Below are 22,524 nucleotides of genomic sequence, written 5' to 3'. Positions count from 1 at the left end.
TCTCGTTCTGTTGGAGCTACACCGCCAGCCGTGCGTGTGGAGCCTGTTCAGACCCGCCAGCGAGCCTCTGAGCAGCACCGCAGCGTCGTCTCCGGCTGAAGGAACGCGCGTTTGTCCGACACGTTGGCAGCCTAAAACCTAGTTGGCCATTTTGCTGAAAATTTGAGTCGCCATCGGTGCAGTGCAGACAGCCAAGTAGCCGCAGACTAACAGCAGCAGCGGAGGAAATGAAGGACAAACAAAAGAGAAAGAAGGAGAGGACTTGGGCTGAGGCAGCTCGTATGGTGAGTCTGTTGATAGCCCCTAAAAGGCTCCATGTTCACGCTGTCCGCATGAGTGAGATGTTTTATATCGTGTTTGGCTCCAGTCCCCGTCCTAGCTGCTGTTGTTAGCTAGCTAGCAGCAGTTCAGCCTTATTATGTCTGCTTGGGCCCAGCCAGCGGACTGGTGGTGTTTATGCACGCTACAGAGAGAAATCGTGTTTTGTAGCGTTTATTTCTTGTGATAAATGACGTGATGCAACTCGCTAAAACCGGCTAGAACGATAGCCATCTCTTGATATGAGCTCTTTGTTCGCTAGGCAATAAGCTAGCCCCTTAGCATCCAGTCAGTCCTGGCAACCAGCGCATAAACGACCTGTATAACTGAAAAAGGACCAAGTCAGGCAAAAAACGTCCCCGTGTTGGACTTTAACAGCGGGACAGGCGCACATCTCGTAGTTAGCCGGAGCAAGTATCGCTGAAAAGCCATGCGGGTTAACGTGAACTAAGCTAAGCTAGGTTAACTAGCAGTTCAGATGTAGTGGTATGATGCATGCACACAGAACCACGCCGACTCCTCGGTTGTGTCACGTTCAAAAACACTCGGAGTCATAATAAATGGCAGTTAGATGATTCATAAAGAGAAGGATCTGATGTTTAGGTGCGCACTGGCAGCTTGTGGAGGGTTGTTTGCATTCAGGGGTAAATCCAGTGGTCCTGTGGCGTCTGTAGTTGAGGACTGGCCCTTATGTTTGTGGGTTAGGGGTGTCATAGCGTGAACATTTAACCTCGTGGTTGTTGTGACCAGTTTAGAGTTTGGACCTTAGGAGATTCTTATTTTGGTCCAGAACCCTGTAATCTTTGCCCAGTGGGACATCTCTGGTTATTTGTACTTTTGTTTTAATTCCCCACAGGCAGAATTATTTTATTATTCCCAACCTGTGGATGGAAAGATAATGTTTTTGTTGTAGTTGTAAATAAACCTGATCATCATTTTAACTTTTAAATCTCATCTTATTGCCCCTTCCTTTTTGCACACAAGCCAAACTCCCCAGGAAGGGTCGTAACACCACTCGCCTCATGCACATAAGTGACCAAAACAAAGCAACATGGAGACACTCCGTCTCCAACCACCTCTCAGGCAGCAGCCTGCACTCCCAAGTTCTACACGTCACCAGAACATAACCAACCAACACAATAAAAGCAGTGTTATACAAAGTGGAAGGCCTGTATGTTTATTCTCTTACAGTAACAATTTATCAATTTTTTTGAGGAATTTATTAGATTTTTTTTGTTTTTATTAACTGTGCAAAAGAAAAATAATCATTAGATTAATTGTCTAAATAGTCATTAGAATAGTCGACTATTCGACAAAATAATCATTTTAAAAATAATCGTTTACTAGGGCTGTCACGGTAACCGCAAAAATGAAATATCGCAATATGAAGAAACCCACCGCGCTGCATCACGGCAATTTTTAACCCTTTTAAAATGTGTAAACATTATGTTTAGATAGTACTGCAATAAAAAAGTGCTGCAATAATATCGCACACCGCAATATTAAGCCACCCTGAATCACCGCAGGGGGAATTCCTCAACCGCGACAGCCCTAGCGTTTTACTGAATTAAATCCTAAATGTTTTAAATGTTTTGCACTTTTACACAGCAGCAGCTGGTACCAAGGGCAAGGGTGAAGCTGAGTGCTGATAGGTTCTTTGCTGTTGCTGCACCTAGACTGTCTAACCAATCATCTGTCAGTATTAGACAGGCCTCCTTACTAGTGGTTTTTAAAACTCTTCTCAGGACACACTTTTATTTACTGCTGATTAACACTGCCAGTTTGTTGTTATCCTCTGTGTTGTGTTTCATTTAGTTAATTTTTTAGACTGTTTTGTGTTTTATTGTTGTTTGTAGTGTTTTACCTTTGATTCGTTGGTGAACAGAGTTGTGTATTAAGTACTATACAAATAAAGGTGGATTGGTTTGTCCTGAAGCCTGTTATGATTGAAAAGCTGTAAGGGGGATGTCATGTTGTGTCAGACATGTTTATGATTTTTTTTAAAGCAAATATCAGACATCTTCTGTTTATTGATGAAAACAAGTCCAAATGAAATAATCGTGACGCGTATCGAATCAGTGACACAATAACCAGAATCAAATTGTGAGACAAGTGAAAATTTACACCCATTTCCTGCCCTTGTGGATACAGAAACCTTCATCTATGTATTCTCTAAAGTAACAGTTTGTTTTTCCTGTCCATCAGGTTCTGGAGAACTTCTCTGATGCACCCATGACTCCTAAACAAATCCTCCATGTCATCCAGACCAAAGGGCTGAAGGAAATGAGGTCAGAAAGCCGTTCACGAGCATGCGCTCGTGCTCACACACACACACACACACACACACGCACACGCACATGCACACGCACACACACACAAATGTTATGACTCAAGACAACTAACAGCTATAATAATTTCCTTATCTTATTGCTAGCAGCTTAACAACAGAACACCAGTCTAAAGCTAGCTCCCTAGCTTAGTCCTATGCTCAGGGGGAGACGGTTCCAGAGTCTGTAGCCATTTTTGCAAAACAATGCTGTCAACTTGCCACAGCGCCTTGGCGGCAACAGGGACCCTTAGGTCGTTTATAAGTGGTCAGACCATGGCGCAATGTGATGCAATCGTGTCCTTTTTTACAAAAGATTAGGTGATGGCGGCATAAAGGAGGTGTGGGGCTGCCGCGGACTTCCATTTATCTTGGACATAACTTGCTTTTTATTGCGATTAAGCCTCAATTTTTTAACAAGCCACTCCTAAAGGTGTCTGTCCCCATCAGTCCCTGTGCAGTCTTGGATGATCTGAGCTTCAGCTCTAGCAGAGAGACGCTCATGGAGCACTGCGGCGCTCCGTTTTGCCGTCTCAGCTGATTTTGTTCAAAAAGCAAAACTTCTTGCCCGTGTTTACGTTAATTTTCAATCTATTTGCCGGCCCTAGCTTGGCATCAACTCCCCACGTCATCATGACACCTCCCTCTGTTGCTCCATGGCGTAATGCCTTTTTTATGACGGACCATTACTGCAATATTACTACCCAGCAAGGCGGAACGAATTCCGCAAAATTCACACAATGCCATGTCAGCATGGCGCATTTATAAGACGCACTGTTGAGGCAATATTACGCTGATTTGCCTGCATGGTGTGTCTTGTTAAAATGGCTAATGGTTCAGACAGGGGCCTTTTCTTGGAGCAAATAATCATTACACTCAAGGGAAGGTCTACCCTGAAGATGATAAAGTCCAAAGAAATCTGACCAATATTGCTAAAAAGCATTTAACTTGAGTGAGGCTAGGGCTGGGCGATATGGACCAAAACTTACGTCAATATCGTTTTGCTGAATTCCGATATATGATATATATATCGATATTTTTCCTCCTGTAAAATATTTACAAGTTAACTCACTTCAAGCTGTCTGACAAATTGTAAACTTATATCAGTAGATTAAATGCATAAAAAATATTTTATGATTCTTGTCAAACTTTAACCTTAGTGCCTATTCTCTACCAGCTAACACACACACATACACACACAGTTGAAAGCTATAAAATAATTTAAATTTCATCTAGAGGTGGGCCATATCGTATATTTCTTGTCCAGAGAAAATAAATCTAACTGTTTGATGATGTCATTGCATCTACTGAAGGTCACATGGGTCATGCACTGTGGAGTTATTAGTTATCAGGGCCAACATGGCTGGAGGCTTGCAGTGTCAGCGATTATACTGTAATGACTCAGAGTCTCTGGTTGCTCTTTTATCAGTATTATTGTCAGGCTACTGCCGCCGTAACCCACACCTTACAAACTCTTAACTTTTTCAACAGAATCGCTCGTAACAAAGTATTTACTAGCATAGCTAATCAGAGCGGGAAAAACCGGAACAACATTTCTGACCCGTTGAGCTCGCCTTCAAAATAAAACATTAACCCTTTAGTTTACTATTCAAACCCTTACAACACTTTTGAGGTCATTTGGCCACTCCGGCTATCCGTAGATGTTTCCTGATTACACAGAGGAGGGAGGGGTTTGGCTCGTCTCCGCACAAGCAGGATGGAAAACAGAACTCCGTTGGCGTTAAACATCATCAAATAATTCAAAAGCAGAATGCTAAATGCAAAGTTTAGAGCAGCACATTTACCCAGAGGCTCTCAGATTGAGCAAACTTGTGAGAATACACATAATTATCGCTTAGAGACAGAGCAACATGTCGCTAGCATAGCGGCTAATTGCTAGCATAGCTGTTTGACCAGTTAAATGGTAAAATGGTAAATGGCCTGTATTTGATATAGCGCCTTCTAGAGTCCTGGAACCCCCCAAGGCGCTTTACAACACAATCAGTCATTCACCCATTCACACACACATTCACACACTGGTGGGGATGAGCCACAATGTAGCCACAGCTGCCCTGGGGCGCACTGACAGAGGCGAGGCTGCCGAGCACTGGCGCCACCGGTCCCTCCGACCACCACCAGCAGGCAATGTGGGTTAAGTGTCTTGCCCAAGGACACAACGACAGCGACAGACTGAGCGGGTCTCGAACCTGCAACCTTCCGATTACGGGGCGAGCACTTAACTCCTGTGCCACCATCGCGATATAAAGATATAAAGTCATCTTGTTTGTTGTTTAAAAAATTATATCTATTTTAAAAATATCAATATATCGTCCAGCCCTAAGTGAGGCCAACATAAATATAAAAAAAATAAGTGTGTGTGTGTGTGTGTGTGTGTGTGTGTGTGTGTGCGCACAGCTACTGCTTTTGGATTAATTCTTAAATTAGTTTTTTTTTTTAATAGTGCCCCAGGTTCGTGCTCTAATAGCAGTCCATTGATGCAGTTTTTGACACTTCTTACTTTCTCTGTTGGCTGTCCTGGGTCTGTTTACTACTTCTACCTGACAGCATGTTTGTAAAACCCTAACTTCTAAGAGAAGGATTGGGCAATACAGCCATTTTAAATAGCCAATATTTAATTAATTTGTTGAATGTTAATAGTGTAGATATACCACACAACTACATAGTCATGTAATTAAGGTAACAGCAAAAAATGAAGAGTTCACGGACCTGAATCAATATATTGGATCAAATTGAGATGATTCTAATTCTTGAGAATTGGAAGCGAATTGATTCTTGAAATTTGAATTGATGCCCAGCTCTAGCCGGATAGGCCAGTTCACTCCTGATTAACCATGGTGTTATATGCTCCAACACCGCAAATCAGAAAATTAATTAACAGATCAAAAGAAAAGTGAAACTAAACGGGCGTGCGCAGCAGAACCAGCAACAACAACCAGCGGGACCGCTTCGTTTTTCATAAGCGCTTGAAGTCTCCTGTGAGGGAATATTTTAGACTCCCAAAGCTGCTAAAAGACAAATTCTGGACGATGGCTTGTCCATCTGCAGAGTCGGGATGAAAAAATTTGCCTTGCCCCTAAAATAAATGTTGGTTACAAAATATCACACACAGAGCCTTTCAAGGTTTAAAGTGTAGCTGCAAAATGATTGCAATATTTAAGAGGTAAACAAAAGCACTTCAAGTAGAATGGATATGAAATCTGAGGCTTCTACAAGTAGAGTGCTGGGAACACGAGCTGGTCCACTCTTGCTGCTTTCAGTGCTGACCTCTGGCAGGACACTCTTCCCACTTGCACTGAAAGCCCGCTCTGATGGGGAACTTGTGGCAGGATGCATAAATATTTCCTCGCTAGCTTGGCCGCTAGGGGAAAGTGTGCCTCATTTCTCTTCCACCACAGTAGTTCTGTGTCTGGACCAGCTTCCAGTAGGACAGGGGTGGGCAATTATTTTTTCCATGGGGCCACATGAGAAACAGAAAATATTGTGGAGGGCCAGGCCAAAAGGCTGAAGTCAATTATGCATAATATTAATGGTATTTCTTTATAAAAAGCAGTAAATATCATTGTTTCTTCAAGCTGGTAAGAGTAGACTTTATGTTATAAATGAGCAAAAAGGAAAAAGTGAGGTTGGCTTACAAAAATGTGATTTATTCAAATTTCCCAAGGCAATGGTAAACAAAGTGTTGGTTTTTGTTAAACATTTGTGACTTCTATTAGTTAACAGTTTCAGTCACATTTACTCCAAAACACATTCGGAGTTTCAAATATTGTTGGAAAGAGGTTCTTAGCATCCTACAGACACACAGTATTGTCTGTAAAATAAAATCACTCAACTGTGATCTTGAGAAAGAGGTTTAAAAAAGTGTCCCAGTTCACTGCTAGTTGCCTACATTTGTGGTCCAAACACCTTATTCTGTGTTTTTAAATGATTTTTTTCTTATTCAGTGAGAGAAATCTAGTCTCTGCTGGGCTTTAACGAGTGCATCAGAGTCAGGCTGAATGTCTGAGGTGGAGATGTGAAGCACAGCTGACAAATGATCACCAGTGAGAGAGGATCTATACCTGGATTTTGTAAACTTCATCATTGAAAATGTTTGTGCACAAATGTAGGTAGAGCCGAAGAGAACGTTGGTTACGTATTGTAACCCCAGATTCTATGAGTCTAGTCGCAGCCCTTAAGCTAGCTGCTATTGGAAGGATGATCTCCGCATCAGCCAATCATGAAGAGCTTAAATGTACGCCCACCAATAGTGGGCCCCCTCGTGGTATATAACCGCAGTGACCCCACTGCTCACCTCCAATGGCTCTTATTCCCATCATAACCAGTGGGGCCAGTGGCTTAAGGGCTGCGACTAGACTCATAGAATCTGGGGTTACAATACGTAACCAACGTTCTATTTCGTCTAGTCTTAGCCCTTAAGCTAGCTGCTATTGGAATAAAGCGCAGCTGGATGGGTTTACGCCCCACTGGTTAACACAACCAATGGACACACCCAATCAAATCTCCTCTAGTGGGGGATGTTCAGCCTCAGACCAGGCCTAAAGACTGAGGCAGGCACGATAAGAGAGGGGCCCCCACTAAAAAACATCATCCACAAGAGGATAAAATCCATCTCAGCAAGGCCAATGAGGTGCCATAAGCATTCATTTAGCCTGCTGGGGTCCAAGCACTGAACGAGTGATGGAACCTGAAGACCCATCTCGTAAATAATAATGAGTAAAGGAACAGGGTGAAGCCCATGAAGCAGCCTGACAAATGTCTTCCATTGACACACCACTGAGGAGCGCCATCGAAGAGGAAATCCCTCTGGCCGAGTGAGCCCTGAGTGCCTCAGGGGGATCCCGCCCTGATGATGTGTAAGCGAGGGAAATGGCGTCACACAGCCAGCGTGAAAGGCGCTGGGCCGACAGCGCCTGACCAAGGGAAGACTCCCTGTAGTGCACAAACAGGTTTTGTGAGCGACGAATCCCTGAAGTGCGTGACACATATCGTGCAAGCGCGCGCACCGGGCAGAGAAGGTGAGAAGCCGCCTCCTCCTCAGAATTATGGGGAGGAGGAAAAAGTCCAGCCAATGAAATTGACCTGGATTTGAAGGAAGCATTAATGCTTTTGGGCACAAAGGCTGGGTTGGGGCATAAAACAGCAGACCCGCCATCCTCCCGGATCCTGAGGCATGCGGGAGCCACTGAGAGGGCGGTTAGGTCACTCACTCTCTTAACTGATGCTAGCGCCAGCAGCAATGCAGTTTTAAGCGACAGGAACTTGAGTGAGACCTGGTCCAAGGGTTCAAATGGAGCTTCAGATAAGCCGTGCAGAACCACCGTTAGATCCCACTGGGGAAAAAGCGGGCGGGACACAGGTCTGTTCCTTCTGACACCTTTTAGAAAACCTTTTGTGAGGGGATGATTGAAAACAGATCTATCTCCAAAACCCTGATGACATGATGAGATAGCTGCAGCATATGTCTTACCAGTGCTGAATGCGAGGCCCCTGTCCATCAGTATCTGCAGAAATGATAGGACATCCGCCAGCTGGCAGGAGAGCGCTTGAACATTCCGTTCTGCGCACCAGTTCTGGAAAGCTGCCCATTTAGCAGCGTAAGAGGCAATGGTAGAGGGCGCCCGTGCACTCTGAATCGTGGCCACCACATCATGCGACAGCCCAGAAGCCTCTAAGCGTGACCGCTCAGCGGCCAGACCCACAGCCGTTGGCCTATTTCCGGAGGATGTTTGATTATCCCATCCGCCTGGAGAAGGGCGTCCGCCCTCCACGGGGAGCCGGACACTAGCGCTTGCAGGTCCGGAAACCATGACGCGGACACGCGCCTGGGAGCCACCAGAATCACCGAGAGCTGTTCCGACCGAATTCGGTCCAGGAGACGGGGAATCAGAGGGACTGGTGGAAACGCGTAAAGGAGCGTTCGAGGCCAGGGCTGGTGTGAGAAGGCGTCCGCCCCGAGCGGGGGTCCGTCCCGGGGACTCAGGGAAAACCACAGGCGACACTGAGCGTTTTCGCGAGCCGCGAACAGATCCACAGACGGTTCCCCGAACCTGATCCAGATCTGTGATATCAGTGCAGGATGTAGACGCCAGTCGGAGTCGCGGGGTCCCCCTCTCGACAGGATGTCTGCCGCTACATTCAGTACCCCCGGAATGTAGATGGCTCTGATGGACAGCAGGTGGACATGTGTCCAACACAGTAAATCTGTGGCGACACGCAACAGTGGGAGGGATCGAACTCCCCCTTGGCGATTTATGTAGGCTGCCGCTACCCGGTTGTCTGTGTGAACTTCGACATGACGGCCGTCGAGAAGGGCAGCGAAGTGTCTGATCACATTCCTCACTGTCATAAGCTCCAACACATTTATGTGCTCGTGCGTGTGGGAGGGCCAGCGATCTGCCACCGTGTGGGACAAGCACGTGCCCCCCCACCCCGACAGTGACGCATCCGTAAACACAGATACGTGTGACGCAGGACGTCCGATGGGAACCCCGCGTGAGAGGATGCAGGGGTTCCCCCAGTGAGCGAGGTCCCCGCCCACTGAAGGGGGAATCCTCAACATACGTCTCTTCTGACGTATTGGGTGTACCCGGAGGCGGACGAACCAGCGTTGCAAGCGCCTCGGTCGCAGCAAACCTAGCGGCACTACTGAATGGGCTGCGGACATCATGCCCAGGAGTTTCATGACTAACCGGGCTCTCACGATCTTGCGGGGTTGAACACGGGAGATCACCGTGGAGAGATCTGCCGCTCTTGCAGGCGACAAACGTGCTCTCATTAGGGAGGCGTCCAACTCCACCCCGAGATACACAATCGACTGGGATGGAAGGATGGAGCTCTTTTCCCAGTTTATAGAAAACCCTAGGGTTGACTAGGGTTGACAGATGCTCTGTCAACCTCCTGGTTTGCTGTAACGCCTCGTCCTCGGACCGAGCGCACAGGAGAAGATCGTCCAGGTAAAATAAGACCCTCATTCCCTCCGTGCGCAGTGGCTGCAGCGCGGTCTCCAGACATTTGGAGAAAGTGCGCGGGGCTAGCGAGTAGCCGAAAGGGAGGCGATTGAACTGATATTGAACTCCCTTGAACGAAAAACGCAGAAACTTACGGTGGTTTGGAACTACTGGTATGTGGAAGTATGCGTCTTTCAGGTCGATTGACGTGAACCAATCCCCGGGGCGCACATATTCCAGGACTTGTCTCATCGTTAACATGCGGAAATGCATTACTGCTATGGAGCAGTTGAACAGGGACAGGTCGAGAATCGGCCTCATTCCTCCCGACTTCTTCGGTACTACGAAGTAGCGGGAGTAGAAACCCGAGAGCTCTTGTCCGCGAGGGACTCGTGAAATAGCGTCCTTGGACAGAAGTTCCCGCAGCTCCAGCTCTAGCGCCTGAGACTGTACTTGCGATGTGAACGTCGTCTCCACGATCCCGTTGAAGGGAGGTGGAGTGGCCTGAAAATGAAGTGTGTGACCGCAATGAATGGTGTCCGAAATCCATTTGCTCATGATGCAAAGGCGGCGCCACTCGTGCGCGCGTTCCGACAATGGACGCGTGTGCGCGGTCACGTGAACAACGTCTGAGGGTTGTGCATGCGCCCTTACCGCCGTCGCCCGTACCAGAGAACTGGGGGCGACCCATGGAGGGCTGCGCTCGAAAGGGCAAGTGCGAAACAGCTGGAACAGGCTGGTCCACACCGCGGAGCGTGGAGTCCGAGAGTGAAGGACGAGTGGGAGCCGGGCCTGTGCACGGGGGCGACAGAGTGCTAGCGGATGGAGCCGCGCACTGTGCCGCCGCGCGTGGTCGAGACAGTGACATGACATCCCGCCCCACCCAACGGCGTGGGGAGAGCGGGACGAGTTGGGCCTGGCCGGATGCTGGGGCCAGAGCGCAAATGGAGCGCACCCTTACGGCTGGCCGTGTATTATGACTACCTGCAGGAACATGTGTGCGTGCAGCAGTGCTTGGTGTGGGGAACATGTGTGAAAACTTGGCAGAGGATTCTGCGGAGGACTGTAGGATTGAGCTCTTTGAGTGACGTTTTATTTCAAAACCAACAACATCAGAACAATCAGTAACACACACATTCCCCCCAAAGAGTCACTTCCGTGGCTGCTTTCGGCGAGGCTCCTGCACCTGGGACTGCCAAGACGGCGTCTGCTGGCCCCGCCGGAACCGTTGTCCGCCATCTCGCTGGTCCCGCTGATGTGGAGCCGAAGCGGGAGGCCGGCTCCGTGGAGCGGGCGGTGCAGCTGGACGTCTGAAGCTTCCGCGCCGTTCGTCCCATCCTCTGGCTGAACGGCCGGAGTGCGAGGCTGACCGAGGGTGGACCAGGTCTCGCACCGTAGCTGATAGTTCGGCCGTCTTCTGAGCCCTCTCAATGACGCCCCTAAGATGGGGACCAAACAGAACATCGGTGGTGATGGGTGGCATCTCCCTTGCAGATGTTCCGGAATGGAGGGCAGGGCCTTCAGCCAGATCGCTCGCTGGATGAGGGTCTGCCAGGCAGCGATGCGAGCAGAACCGGTGAGCACAGCAGCACACAGATTGAGGATGGCATCAGCAGTCTTAGTTATGACGGCTTTCGACTCCTCGGGAGCTTCCAGCTCCTCCATCATCTTGGAGACGCCGAAGGCAAGAAGGGCGATGTTATTCCCTGCAGCGCCGGTCTGAAAGGCACACTGATGTGCGCGGTCGGTGAGCCGCGTCAGCAGCTGGTCATGTTTTGAAGCGGGAACAGCTCGCGGGCCAGCGAGGTGGTTCTTGGCGCCGAACAGCGAGGCCAAATCCGGCTCTAGTGGAGACTGGCGCCTTGAGCTTGGCAGGCTCGGAGAAGGCGGCAGACCAGCAGCTCATAGCAGCGGGGAAGCGCGGCCAGATAGGGTCTGGACAGCGTGTCTGAGTTGCCCCGAAAATTCCCGCCAAATCATCCGCTTCAGGCAGGGCCGGTTCTGGCACAGCTAGCCCCTTGCGGGCTGCTGACGCAGAAATGATGGCGGGCAGCTCCTGGAGCAGTGCTCTTACTGCTGGCAGGGAGGAGCGAGAAGCCACTGGGGCAGAAGGACCCGCTGAGCGAAGCTCGTCGACCTCCGTTATGTCTAGGAGGGACGCCGCCTCATCGTAGTTTTCGCTGTCAGTGACGTCATCCAGCCGGTTGAAGCCAGCCGGCTCCTGACCGGCGTCGAAGAAAACCAAAGCCTTGTCCAGCGGGTAGGAGTCAGCCACCGGAAATTCTTCGTCGGCGGCGGGAGTGAAGTACTCGACCCGGCGAATCTTCTCCGCCACGGGCAGAGCGGCACAGAACGGGCACGAGGCCTGCGGGGTCAAGGCCAAGCCAGCGTGGTGAGCCCCGAGACAGACCTCACACTTAGCGTGCAGGTCGCCGCTGGAAATGGAGCCCGTCTGGCAGGTCGGGCAGGGTCTGGTGTCGCTGGACATGGCTGGTAAGTCGTCTTCGGATAATTTGCTCTTTTGAGATAATATTTGCTCTTTAATAAAGCTCTCAAGCTTGGCATGAAGAGAAAAAGGGGTGAGCAGTGGGGTCACTGCAGTTATATACCACGAGGGGGCCCACTATTGGTGGGCGTACATTTAAGCTCTTCATGATTGGCTGATGCGGAGATCATCCTTCCAATAGCAGCTAGCTTAAGGGCTAAGACTAGACGAAATAGAACCAACATCTTCTGAGCATGTCTCCTCAGGTTTGGAAAGTTCTCCTCCTTAAGAGAAGAGTAGAAATCCAGCAGAGATCCTGACTTAAAGTGGTTTGGGTTAGCTGGTCATCTACTTGAAGCTGGTTTAGAATGCGTGCGCTACCGTCTTCATCCATGCTTGTTTGTTTTGCTTTGCAGTGTGCAGGGGCATGCCGTAAAGTGATTTTTGATGTAAAATACTGCCATAAAACTTCTAACCATGACGTAAACGAAAGGGCTTCATATAAAACGATAGACATTTTCTATCGTCCAGGCAAAATATTTCATCATATCGCACAGCCCTAGGTGACGTGTAGAACGTGGGAGTGCAGGCTGCTGCCTGAGAGCTGGTTGGAGACGGAGTGTCTCCATGCTGCTTGTTTTGGTCACTTATGTGCGTGAGGCGAGTGGTGTTACGACCCTTCCTGGGGAGTTTGGCTCGTGTGCAAAAAGGAAGGGGCAATAGACCCTTTTACTGTTTCTAAACAATATGACGTCAGCGAGAATGCGCGCACAGCTTGGCAACAGAGAATGGCGTTGTGTCAGGCTTTATCAAGCTACGCTGCGGGGATATCACCGGCAAATCTTGAATGTTATATTATTAAACTCACTTCAACGAATGGCAACAGACTCCCGGATCCCTGTGGCATTACGGAACGGGTGGAAGATGTAGGTGCGTGGCCAGATATCCAGTGGCCCGATATATATATACACGTTTTTAGTGGAGAGGCCCAGTAAGTACACACGTGAGAAGCTACGGGCATACAAATGGTTAGATGCATACAACTATGTTGTCTGTGGTCACGTACAGAAAGTAAAATATCACCACATAGACTCTGAGTTTTGCGTCTTGAAGGCAGAAGTCCTTCCTAGCCAAAGACAAGGACACAAGACTGCTACGTACGAGGCTTGGGTCGTAGTAAACAAACCAGAGAACTACGTACCTGCATGGCAGGGTGAGTATAGCATAGGTTTCTGTTTTTAGCGTGCTCAGAGTACAATCGTGTTAATTTTAGAGAAATACAGTTTATACTAATATGCAGTGGGAAAATACAGATGAATTAGAATGAAATGTTAATTTGAAGCATGAAATAAAGCATATAAATTTGTTTAATTCTGTCATTTAATAATTACCTTACCTGGTATAAAATGGGCGCTACAAACTCGAGCATTTCGGATCGTGTTTTCAGTCCAGTTTTCACCAACCCTTTTGATGGCCTGCAGCCACAGACGCCTCCGATTTTGTTGAAATGGATGTGCTCCCTTCGGAATTCTGTAAAGTTTCAGTCCACTGCTTGAAGAGAAGCGATTCTGGCATCCATACACGCAACAGCCCGACATTTTTATGTGCTCAGAACTTCAAAACAAAGGGTTTAAAATGCTGTTTTACTATCGAGTGTGAATGAGGAAGTCTTCACTCTCGTTGCCAGGCTGCGCGCGCAACTTTTGATGACGTAGGCAGTAAAAGGGTCTATAAGATGGGATTTAAAAGTTAAAATGATGACCAGTTTTATTTACAACTACAACAAAAACACTATCTTTCCATCCACAGGTTGGGAATAATAAAACTAATTCTGCCTGTGGGGAATTAAAACAAAGTACAAATAACTAGAGATGTCCCACTGGGCAAAGATTATTGGGTTTTGGACCAAAATAAGGATCTCCAAAGGTCCAAACTCTAAACTGGGCGGTTAAACCAAACTCAAGGTGATATTTTACACTAAACCGAAAACCCACAACACTCTAAATGTAATAAAAGGGAGATCTGCACCACAAAAAAGATGAACTCTAAACCAAAACGTAACAGCTTATCCAAACGCAAGAAGCTGTTAGCGAAAATGCTAACAGTAGCTTTACCAACATTAAGTTCAAGTTACCAAGTTTAAATAAACCAAAAACACCCAGCAGCAAACAGACCAGCACGGAGGAGAGACTGCTACCACCAAAACAGCTCTCCTGATGTCTGAAAGAAGCTCCTTTATGAAGGGAGAAACGCTCCCGGTGATTTTCTACATCTGCGGTGGAGACGAAGCAGCGCATCTGACCCCAGAAGTTGTTGTCCGTTGCCGGGAGACGAAGGCGGGCAAAACAGGAAAGGAATCTAGTAGTGGACGGACGTTGTTCCGGGTCTTCGGTATTTGGTGGAGATGTTAGTGAAGGCGGAGAAGAGGGCGAACTAGAGGAAAAACAGGCAGATTCCTCCTCTATTTACAAATTCCTGGGGATGCAACAAGTGGGCGCGGAGCGTTGACTTCCGGATCTGACCTCGACAAATTTTTAGAATCGAGCCGTCGACGTCATCGACGCTTCGCTACAGCTCTAGCAATCGCACACAATTCTTGAGATGATTGGGTGACAAATGACTGGTAGTAAAATCAAAAACTCACCCTACAAATGACCAACATGGTGTCAAAATCACAGCTTTAATCCAAAATGGCCAACCTCCTGTTTGATGTTCACAAAGGCTGCAAGAGACTTTTCTGTGCATCTTGGGGAGTACTAAAGGGTACCAACTTCTCCTATGATAAAAGGTGCATTAGGGTGCTGCTTGTTCTGCTTCCAGGGGTCGATGTTGAGCCAGGGCTCTTGTAGGCGCAGCGCTGGAATTTCAGCCGTGGCGCTGCACCACGGCTGAGCCTATATAGGGGAATCAATGTAGGTAGGTACTGTGGGAGCTAGGGATGTCCTGTTACCATATCGATGTCGGAAGTATTTTGATATTGGATCAAAAGCGCTGTATTGGATTATATCAAACTGCATCAAAAATCTCCAATATAAGCAGTCTGTTCCCAGATCCAGCATGCAAATCCCACATGATCTGAAGAGGGCATGCTAGCAAAGGAGCAATGTCAACCCTGGCAGCATTTTTGTTGAAGTCCATGAGACCGTGTGGCTCAGTGCAACATTTGCCATGCACGAGTTTCCCGTGTTGGAACAGAAGCAGGGAAGTTTCATACGTCCTGCCTCGTTGTGCGTCAAAAGCAGCATCACAAAACACTGCATGAGGATTCTGGCAGTGTGAAGTAGAAACGTAGGACTCGTAGCAGTTGGTAAACGGAACGTGTTGTTTTGTCTCTAATGTCCCCGCCCTCAGCAGTTCATGTCATTTGTTGAAATTAGAAAATAACTGAAGTGAGCTTGAATTAGTATTTTATACTTTAAAAAGATGCCTTATTTGTTTACCTAAGATATTTTTCAGTCTCTTAATTTATTATTATTTTTTAATAAATACATTATGTTTAAGGTTTACATTCATGCAACCTGCGGTTAATGAAAATAAATCATTTTTTTCACACTTAGTGTTGCTGACTCTTGTTGAGTAACATCACGTGCTCCAGCCTTTCATACATTTCACACCACGGAGTAGGTAAAAGTATGTATGATTTGTGAGGATATCGGTATCGGCCAATACCGAAGCCTGCAATATCGGTATCGTACCGGATGTGACATTCCCAGTGGGAGCGTTGCAGGACAGACGATACCTGACGGTGGGAGCAGGAGATTATGGGCTGGGTAAGTGCAGCTTTGATGAGGTCGCTGGTTCTCATGTGGGTGCCAGGACGTTGTGAAGCTGCTGGGACGAGGGTCAGCACCTCGTCCTCCACCTGCAACACATTAGCCTGTTCACATCTTTGCACATTCTTTTTAGTCACTTGATGTTTTGAGTGAATGACGACGTTCATGTGTTCATAAGTGATTTGTTTCATTTTCCATGACCTGCTGGGGCTGCTGCTTCATCTGAACAGAAGGTAGGTTGAAGGACTAAATATTTAACTGCTTTCATATTTTTCTGTCTCAGAGGCCAACAGACTAGATGTTTGCTGCTAGTTTAGAGTTAAACCTGCTGGAGCTGGTCTGTCTCTGAAAACAGCTTACTGGTTACCATCAGATTATAGATGCTTTATCTCTGAAACACACCAGCATGAGCTGGCTGCTGCTCTATACTGCTTTTGTTCATTTGCTGTGAATGCCAGAAGGTCCAGCAGAGTCAGACCAGATCCTGTGGCTCATTTTACCGTCTCACGTGATTCATCTGAACCTAAACGGAACAATTCCAAACACTGTCGCTCTTTATCGTGTGTGTGTGTGTGTGTGTGTGTGTGTGTGTGTGTGTGTGTGTGTGTGTGTGTGTGTGTGTGTGTGTGTGTGTGTGTGTGTGTTTCAGTGGGACAGCTCCTCTGGCCTGCCTCGTCACCATGCTACACTCCCAGGTTCGAGGGGATCGGGTCAAGAACAGCATCTTCTTCAAGCTTCCTGGACGGATGAGCCTTTTCACGCTCAAGGTACTCGTCTCTGAACTTTCCCATGGTATCAGCTCAGGCTGCTAATTCTGCTTATCTTGCTGTTTAGTACTCATTACTAACAGAGCTGCACATTAACATGTTAAGCTTGTAGCACTGGTGCTACAGAAGTTGTTAGTTTGTAGCTGGACTATTGCAGTGCTCTTTTGAATGGTCTTCCTAAAAAAAGGCTTAGGAAACAATAAGCTGGCCAGAACCAAACAGGGTGGAGCTGCTTTCAGCTACTATGCTGCTCACAGGTGGAATCGGCTTCTTCATGACCTCAGATGTAGGGTTGGGCATCGCGCATCGATTGGAACCGGTTCCAACTGTTCATTTTTCCCGGAATCGCTCAGTTTTTTATTTTTCGATTCCTAGAACGCCAACGGAAGAGGAATTTGCGGCCAAGTTCCGTGAAAAATTAACGTGATCTGCAAATTGTGATCAACGCTTTTCAGAGCTGATCACAGCAGCTGTCTGTGTGCAGCACCGCCCCTCCCCCCACCCAGATATAAACAAACGCGTCTGCTGAACTTTTACTCGTAACATGAACGTTAACTCCTGCAGCGTAGAGGAAACGTGTTAAATACGTCAACACGGTGGATTTAATAGAAGCTTTAAAGAACAAACTCTGGACGGTGTGAGGTGAGTTTGTCTCACTGCAGAAATAACAACACACACGGAGCGTCAGCAGTCACCAACACTCTGTGTGTGTGTGTGTGTGTGTGTGTGTGTGTGTGTGTGTGTGTGTGTGTGTGTGTGTGTGTGTGTGTGTGTGTGTGTGTGTGTGTGTGTGTGTGTGTGTGTGAGCGTCAGAAGGCTGAACAATAACCTGTAGAATAATTAAAGTCATCATGCTAGAGCAGCTTCTCTGTGGTGGACCACACCAGCTTCTGCCACCATAAATAATAATAATAATAATAATAATAACTATTATTATTATTATTATAATAAATCACACACAAAGTTGTGAACATTTTAATTTCCTTTATGAACTATTTCTGTTGAGTTTTAATGTTTAAACCTGTTAGCTTGTTACTGACAGCAGCTACGTTTAAGCTTCACTTCCTGTTGTGACTGAAGCTGCTGCAGCATGGAGGTGTAGTTCTCAGTCATCCTGGACATGATCATCCTGAGAGTTTTAGCTGGAAACAGCTGGACGTTTCTGGATATGTTGGAGACATTTAGCCTCTCATCCCAGAGGCTGCTTCCACACTTTGGTTGTGGTCAGAAACAAACACACTGGTTGTGCTGCAAGTCGTCTTCTTTTGTCTCCAAAACATGTTTTTGTCTGAATCTGGAGTCGGCAACCCGCGGCTCTGGAGCTGCATGCGGCTCTTTCATCCAGCTGATGCGGGTCTCTGCTTGTAAACTAATTAATGAATATTTAATTACAATGTATTTGTAATGTTTATTTTATTGAATTCATTTTTCATCTGTAGCCAATTCTAAATTTAAAATATGTCTGCATAAACCTGAACAGGTCCAACGGTTGACAGGTCACCTGCTTGTGCGTAATCAGATGTCTCTGTAGGAGCTTTCTGAGCTGAAGAGGATGTGAGGTTCTGGACTTTCTCAGACAGGCTCATGGATGTGTCACAGTGTTGGAGACAGGAACAAGCGCTATTCAGCCAAAGGCTCATAATCCGGGAACCTTTTTTAAGTGACAAGTCTCTGAGAGACCGGGTTTAGAAAACACAGAATCTTCCTGCATGGTTCTGGTTCTGCAACGTGCTCCAAGCCTCCGTTCTACACGTCTTCAGCTCGCTGTCCACCTTACGCATGCGCTGACAGCGTCCAGCTCAGATGTTCTGATTGATGGAGCTACCTCCACGATGTGCGTAACGATTAAAATGTCAGCGCATCTGCAGGCTTGAGGTTTCTCTGTCAAAATAAATACGGGAAATATCCGGTCATTGTGAACCCTGTCATTGAACTGTTTTGCCTTCTTGTGACGATGATTGCAAACAGGAACATTAAACCTGATTACCACCAGAGCCGCGCACCACGCCGTTGTCCCCGTCAGTGTAAACGAGGGAAGAAAATAACAGATTGGATCCTTTTCTTACCTTTTCAACAATGTTTAACTCACTGGCTGCCAGCCGTTTCCTGATCAGTAAAGCCCTTTGCTGCCAGCGTTCCTTACCATTTTTACAGTTTTTCTAAGAGTGACAGAACGTTGCACGCTAGGATGATGTTGACGCCAAAACTACCAAAACAAAGAGTAGACTCACCTCTTACATCAGGAAGAATCCGCAGGTTTCGAGCGTTATCCGTTCTTTCATAATCCGTTGTTGAATTGTGATCGGCAGAAGCTTTTCCGGTTCGCGCCTCTCTTTTTTTACAGCAGCGGCCCAAAACGATCTCCTAACACATGGATGTTCTGCTTCCTGATCACGTGACGTGTGACGTATGCGGATGAAGATCGGCTTTAGAGCTGAGATGTTTGTTCTCTCGGTGTGGGGGCTCGTCCGACGCCCACACAGTAAAACATGCAAATGAATGGCAGTGAATGAGTTAATGTAAAGTTTAGTTCAGCACAAAGTTTAATTACAACAGTCCAACAAGACAGAGCCTGAATTTATATTCTTAAGTTATGTGTGACGCCTCAAAAAGCGTCACCTGCTCAACATTAAAACCACTGACAGGGTGAAAAATATCTAAGTACTGTCGACACAGACGAGCTACACATTCTGGGTCAGTTTAATACAAACTGTTTTATCTATTATCTTCTGTTGGAAGGTGAGCGACTGGGGTTGGTTGCTGTCAACTGTTGTGATCGGTTAAAGCAGCTCTCTGCTGTCTGAGGGTAGGCCCCGCCCACAACGCCGTGGCTGCTTCAGCTCCCAGTGTTGTCTTTACTGTGTGAATTGGGTAATTATGGCTCTTTCATGGGAAAAGGTTGCCAGACCCTGGTCTAAATGAAGGTGATGTTATTGTTCATAGTTAAAATTCATGTTGAAGTTGATTATTTCATCAAGTAGGACCCATGGTTAGCTGGCTAATGTAAAGCATGGCGTGTCTTGAAATAATCCGAATCAGGAATCGATAGGAACCGGGATCGAAACGAGGAATCAGAATTGGAATCGGAATCATTCAAAGTGAATCGATGCCCAACCCCACACACACGTGTGCCCCAACTCTAGAAACTTTTAAATCAAAATTGAACACCATGTTTTCATCAGCCTTTGAATAAATGTTCTTATGCTGCACCTTCTGCACTGTATCTGCTCACCCTTTAACTTAAACTTTGTTTCTTTTAAAATTTAAAATAGTATTTTCTGTCATATTTATTTTAATCTTGCTTATGGAAAGCGTATTGAATTGCCTCTGTATGGAATGTGCTATATAAATAAAGCTGCCTTGCCTTTAGGGCTGCCACGGTTAGTCAACTCGTCACTGCATCGACAAACAAAATAGTCAAATACTAATTTAATAGTCAACGCGTTGTTTATTTTGTAAAGTTTTTTAATCTCGCCTGCTGCGGCACGTTCGGCGGTTGCTTCCTGCCTTTCTGGTGAGCCACCGCTTTATCTCCGAGGCGCATGCGCAGTGGTGGCCATCCAGCTCAGCCTTCATCACCAAAGAAAGAAAACATGTTGAGTGCAATGTAGCTCAAAGGTTTGGGAGCATTATACAAAGGCTGCATGGTGCACAGTTGTTATTACTGTTTAATCACAGCAGGAAGGTTGCAGGTTCGAAACTCGGCTGCGGCCTTTCTGCGTGGAGTTGCGTGTTCTCCCCATGCATGCGTGGGTTTCCTCCGGGTACTCCGGTTTCCCCCACAGATCACAACATGCCCTACAGGTTATAAACTGTATGTTGCCTTGGATAAAAGCGTCTGCCACATAAACAAACGTAAACGAAGACAAAGAAAGGCCTGTAGAGTGCAAACTCTGCAAAGTGAAACTCTCCTTTCACGGGAGCACATCGGCGATGCACGAGCACCTTAGAATGAAGCACGTCACGGGGAGAACAGAGTCGCCTCGGTAAGTCTACCTTGTTAGCTGCTAACATCAACAGATGTGTTTATAGCTGCAGCAACACCAGTAGAGGTGGTGATTTTATCACCTTTAGAACACGTTTGCATGTCACGTGTTTTTGCTCTAATCACAAACACGAATGATTTATTTCATCCCGCTACGTTACAGCGTTAATAAAAGTGCTCCTCTTCCGTGGAGCAGTTTGTTACGAGCACACCTCAGCAAGCTAACGTCCTGACCGAGGGCTTCGTGAGCAAGCTGGTCACCAGACTCCTGTCCATGGTCGGTATCAAGGTGTCAGAGATGATCAACCCAGGTTACCATGACAACTACCTACCAGGCTGATCCCACTTCGCCACCACGATGGAAAAGAAATACGATACAACCTTTAAGATATGTGTGTGTGCGTTTTTTCTCTCTGGACACAAATACATTAAACATTAGAATAAAATGCCTTTATGATAAAATAAAATGGTTGCTGACTGAGCAATCAAGTAACTAATATTTTGAAAGCATAAAACATCTTCTTTTTGTTAAATCTTAGCCTACATTATTTGAAATAACAGAATTATCAAGCTGGTAAATAAATTAACTGTAATATCTTTTATCTTTACTCAGAGCTGTCAGTGGTCCCTGACTGCTGACGTCACAGACCACCAGACGCTACAGACGCGTACCTTGGCATGTCCTGCCATTTTCTGAGTTAAGACTGGAAGAAGTGCTTTAACCTTGCCACCATGCCTCTTGTGAACACAAGTCATTTTTGTGTAAAACTTCTTTTTGTTTTTAGGTTCCTACCTCCATCTGACTGTAGCATTTGCATCAACAGGTTACAAAGTGAATTAAAAGTTGTTTGTTAGGCTATCTTCTTGTCTTTATTATTAGATGGCTCATACACTCACCTTAAGGATTATTAGGAACACCTGTTCAACTTCTCCTTAATGCAATTATCTAATCAACCAATCACATGGCACTTGCTTCATTTAGGGGTGTGGTCCTGGTCAAAACCATCTCCTGAACTCCAAACTGAGGCACACAACAAAACAATTAGAGTAAGCTGTCGCTGCGTCAGTCTGATGAGGAAATATAAAATCAACATTGTTTCAGGAGACTGCAACCAGAAAAGCCCCTGCCCCTCTCGAGAGGCGCAGAGGATCATCCCGGGGGGCCACAACCAGCAGCCGACAGTCACGGGAGATAACAGCGGCAAGCCCACAGGCCCGCCCGCAGCCCCCACCCCCATAACTTTAACTTTATTTTAACATTCAACAACTCTGTTAGCAGAGCACAATCACGTTCTGTTAAAGTAAAGACAGAGAAAAGTGTTTCCCTAACAGTTTTTTCCCAGTTTAATCAGATGACTCGATTAATCGAGTTGAGACCCCATCCAATTCACCAATAATCCAAATATTCGTTTGTTGCAGCCCTGATCTCTCATCTTAGTTAAAATAACATCTAAATTTATCCAGTTGAACTATGATCAGTAGAATTTAATGTATTTCAGTTAAATGTTCTGTAAAACGCTGCTGAAGACGCTAATACCATGGCATATCTACTTTTGTACAGTTTGGCAATAATTATTTTCAAACATTAAAGCATTTGTGAATTACACAATAAAACCCAGGACACGTTGGAGAGGTTACATCTCCAATCTGGTCCGGGAACGCCTTGGGGTCCTGCCGGAGGAGCTGGTGGAGGTGGCCGGGGAGAGGACGGCCTGGAGCTCCCTAGTTGGGATGCTGCCCCCGCGACCCGGACCCGGATAAGCGGAGGAAGACGACGACGACGACAATAAAACATTTTGCCGTGGCACTGCAGCCTTGTGGAGCAGCATCCTCACTCCAGGGGCCTCATTCAAACGCTCTGTAGGAATATTCCTGTTTCTTCCCATGAATGAAGTTTAGAAT

General features: G+C 46.7%; 1 protein-coding gene and 1 long non-coding RNA gene across 3 annotated transcripts in view; both read left to right on the top strand.

Annotated features, from left to right (window-relative positions):
• The window catches only part of asxl1 (ASXL transcriptional regulator 1), a 49,017-nt gene continuing 26,493 nt past the window's right edge, over window positions 1-22,524 (top strand). The window contains exons 1-4 of one of the 2 annotated variants that reach the window (XM_054745605.2): window positions 1-284; window positions 2,524-2,606; window positions 2,899-2,901; window positions 16,520-16,637. In XM_054745605.2, the coding sequence (XP_054601580.1) occupies window positions 228-284; window positions 2,524-2,606; window positions 2,899-2,901; window positions 16,520-16,637 (261 nt within the window). In that variant the 5' untranslated portion in view covers window positions 1-227. Of the gene's footprint in view, window positions 285-2,523; window positions 2,607-2,898; window positions 2,902-15,935; window positions 16,104-16,519; window positions 16,638-22,524 lie in introns of those variants that run through there. The other variant, XM_015967370.3, reaches the window with a different exon arrangement.
• Window positions 20,787-21,481, top strand: LOC139072174 (uncharacterized). The gene is made up of 2 exons (XR_011521767.1): window positions 20,787-21,014; window positions 21,236-21,481. It is a non-coding gene; the product is annotated as an uncharacterized lncRNA (long non-coding RNA).

This window comes from Nothobranchius furzeri, chromosome 10, assembly GCF_043380555.1.
Source record: "Nothobranchius furzeri strain GRZ-AD chromosome 10, NfurGRZ-RIMD1, whole genome shotgun sequence".
Lineage (NCBI taxonomy): Eukaryota > Metazoa > Chordata > Actinopteri > Cyprinodontiformes > Nothobranchiidae > Nothobranchius > Nothobranchius furzeri.
Note: the sequence above shows the minus strand (reverse complement) of the source record. Positions and strands in the feature narration are given on the sequence as shown.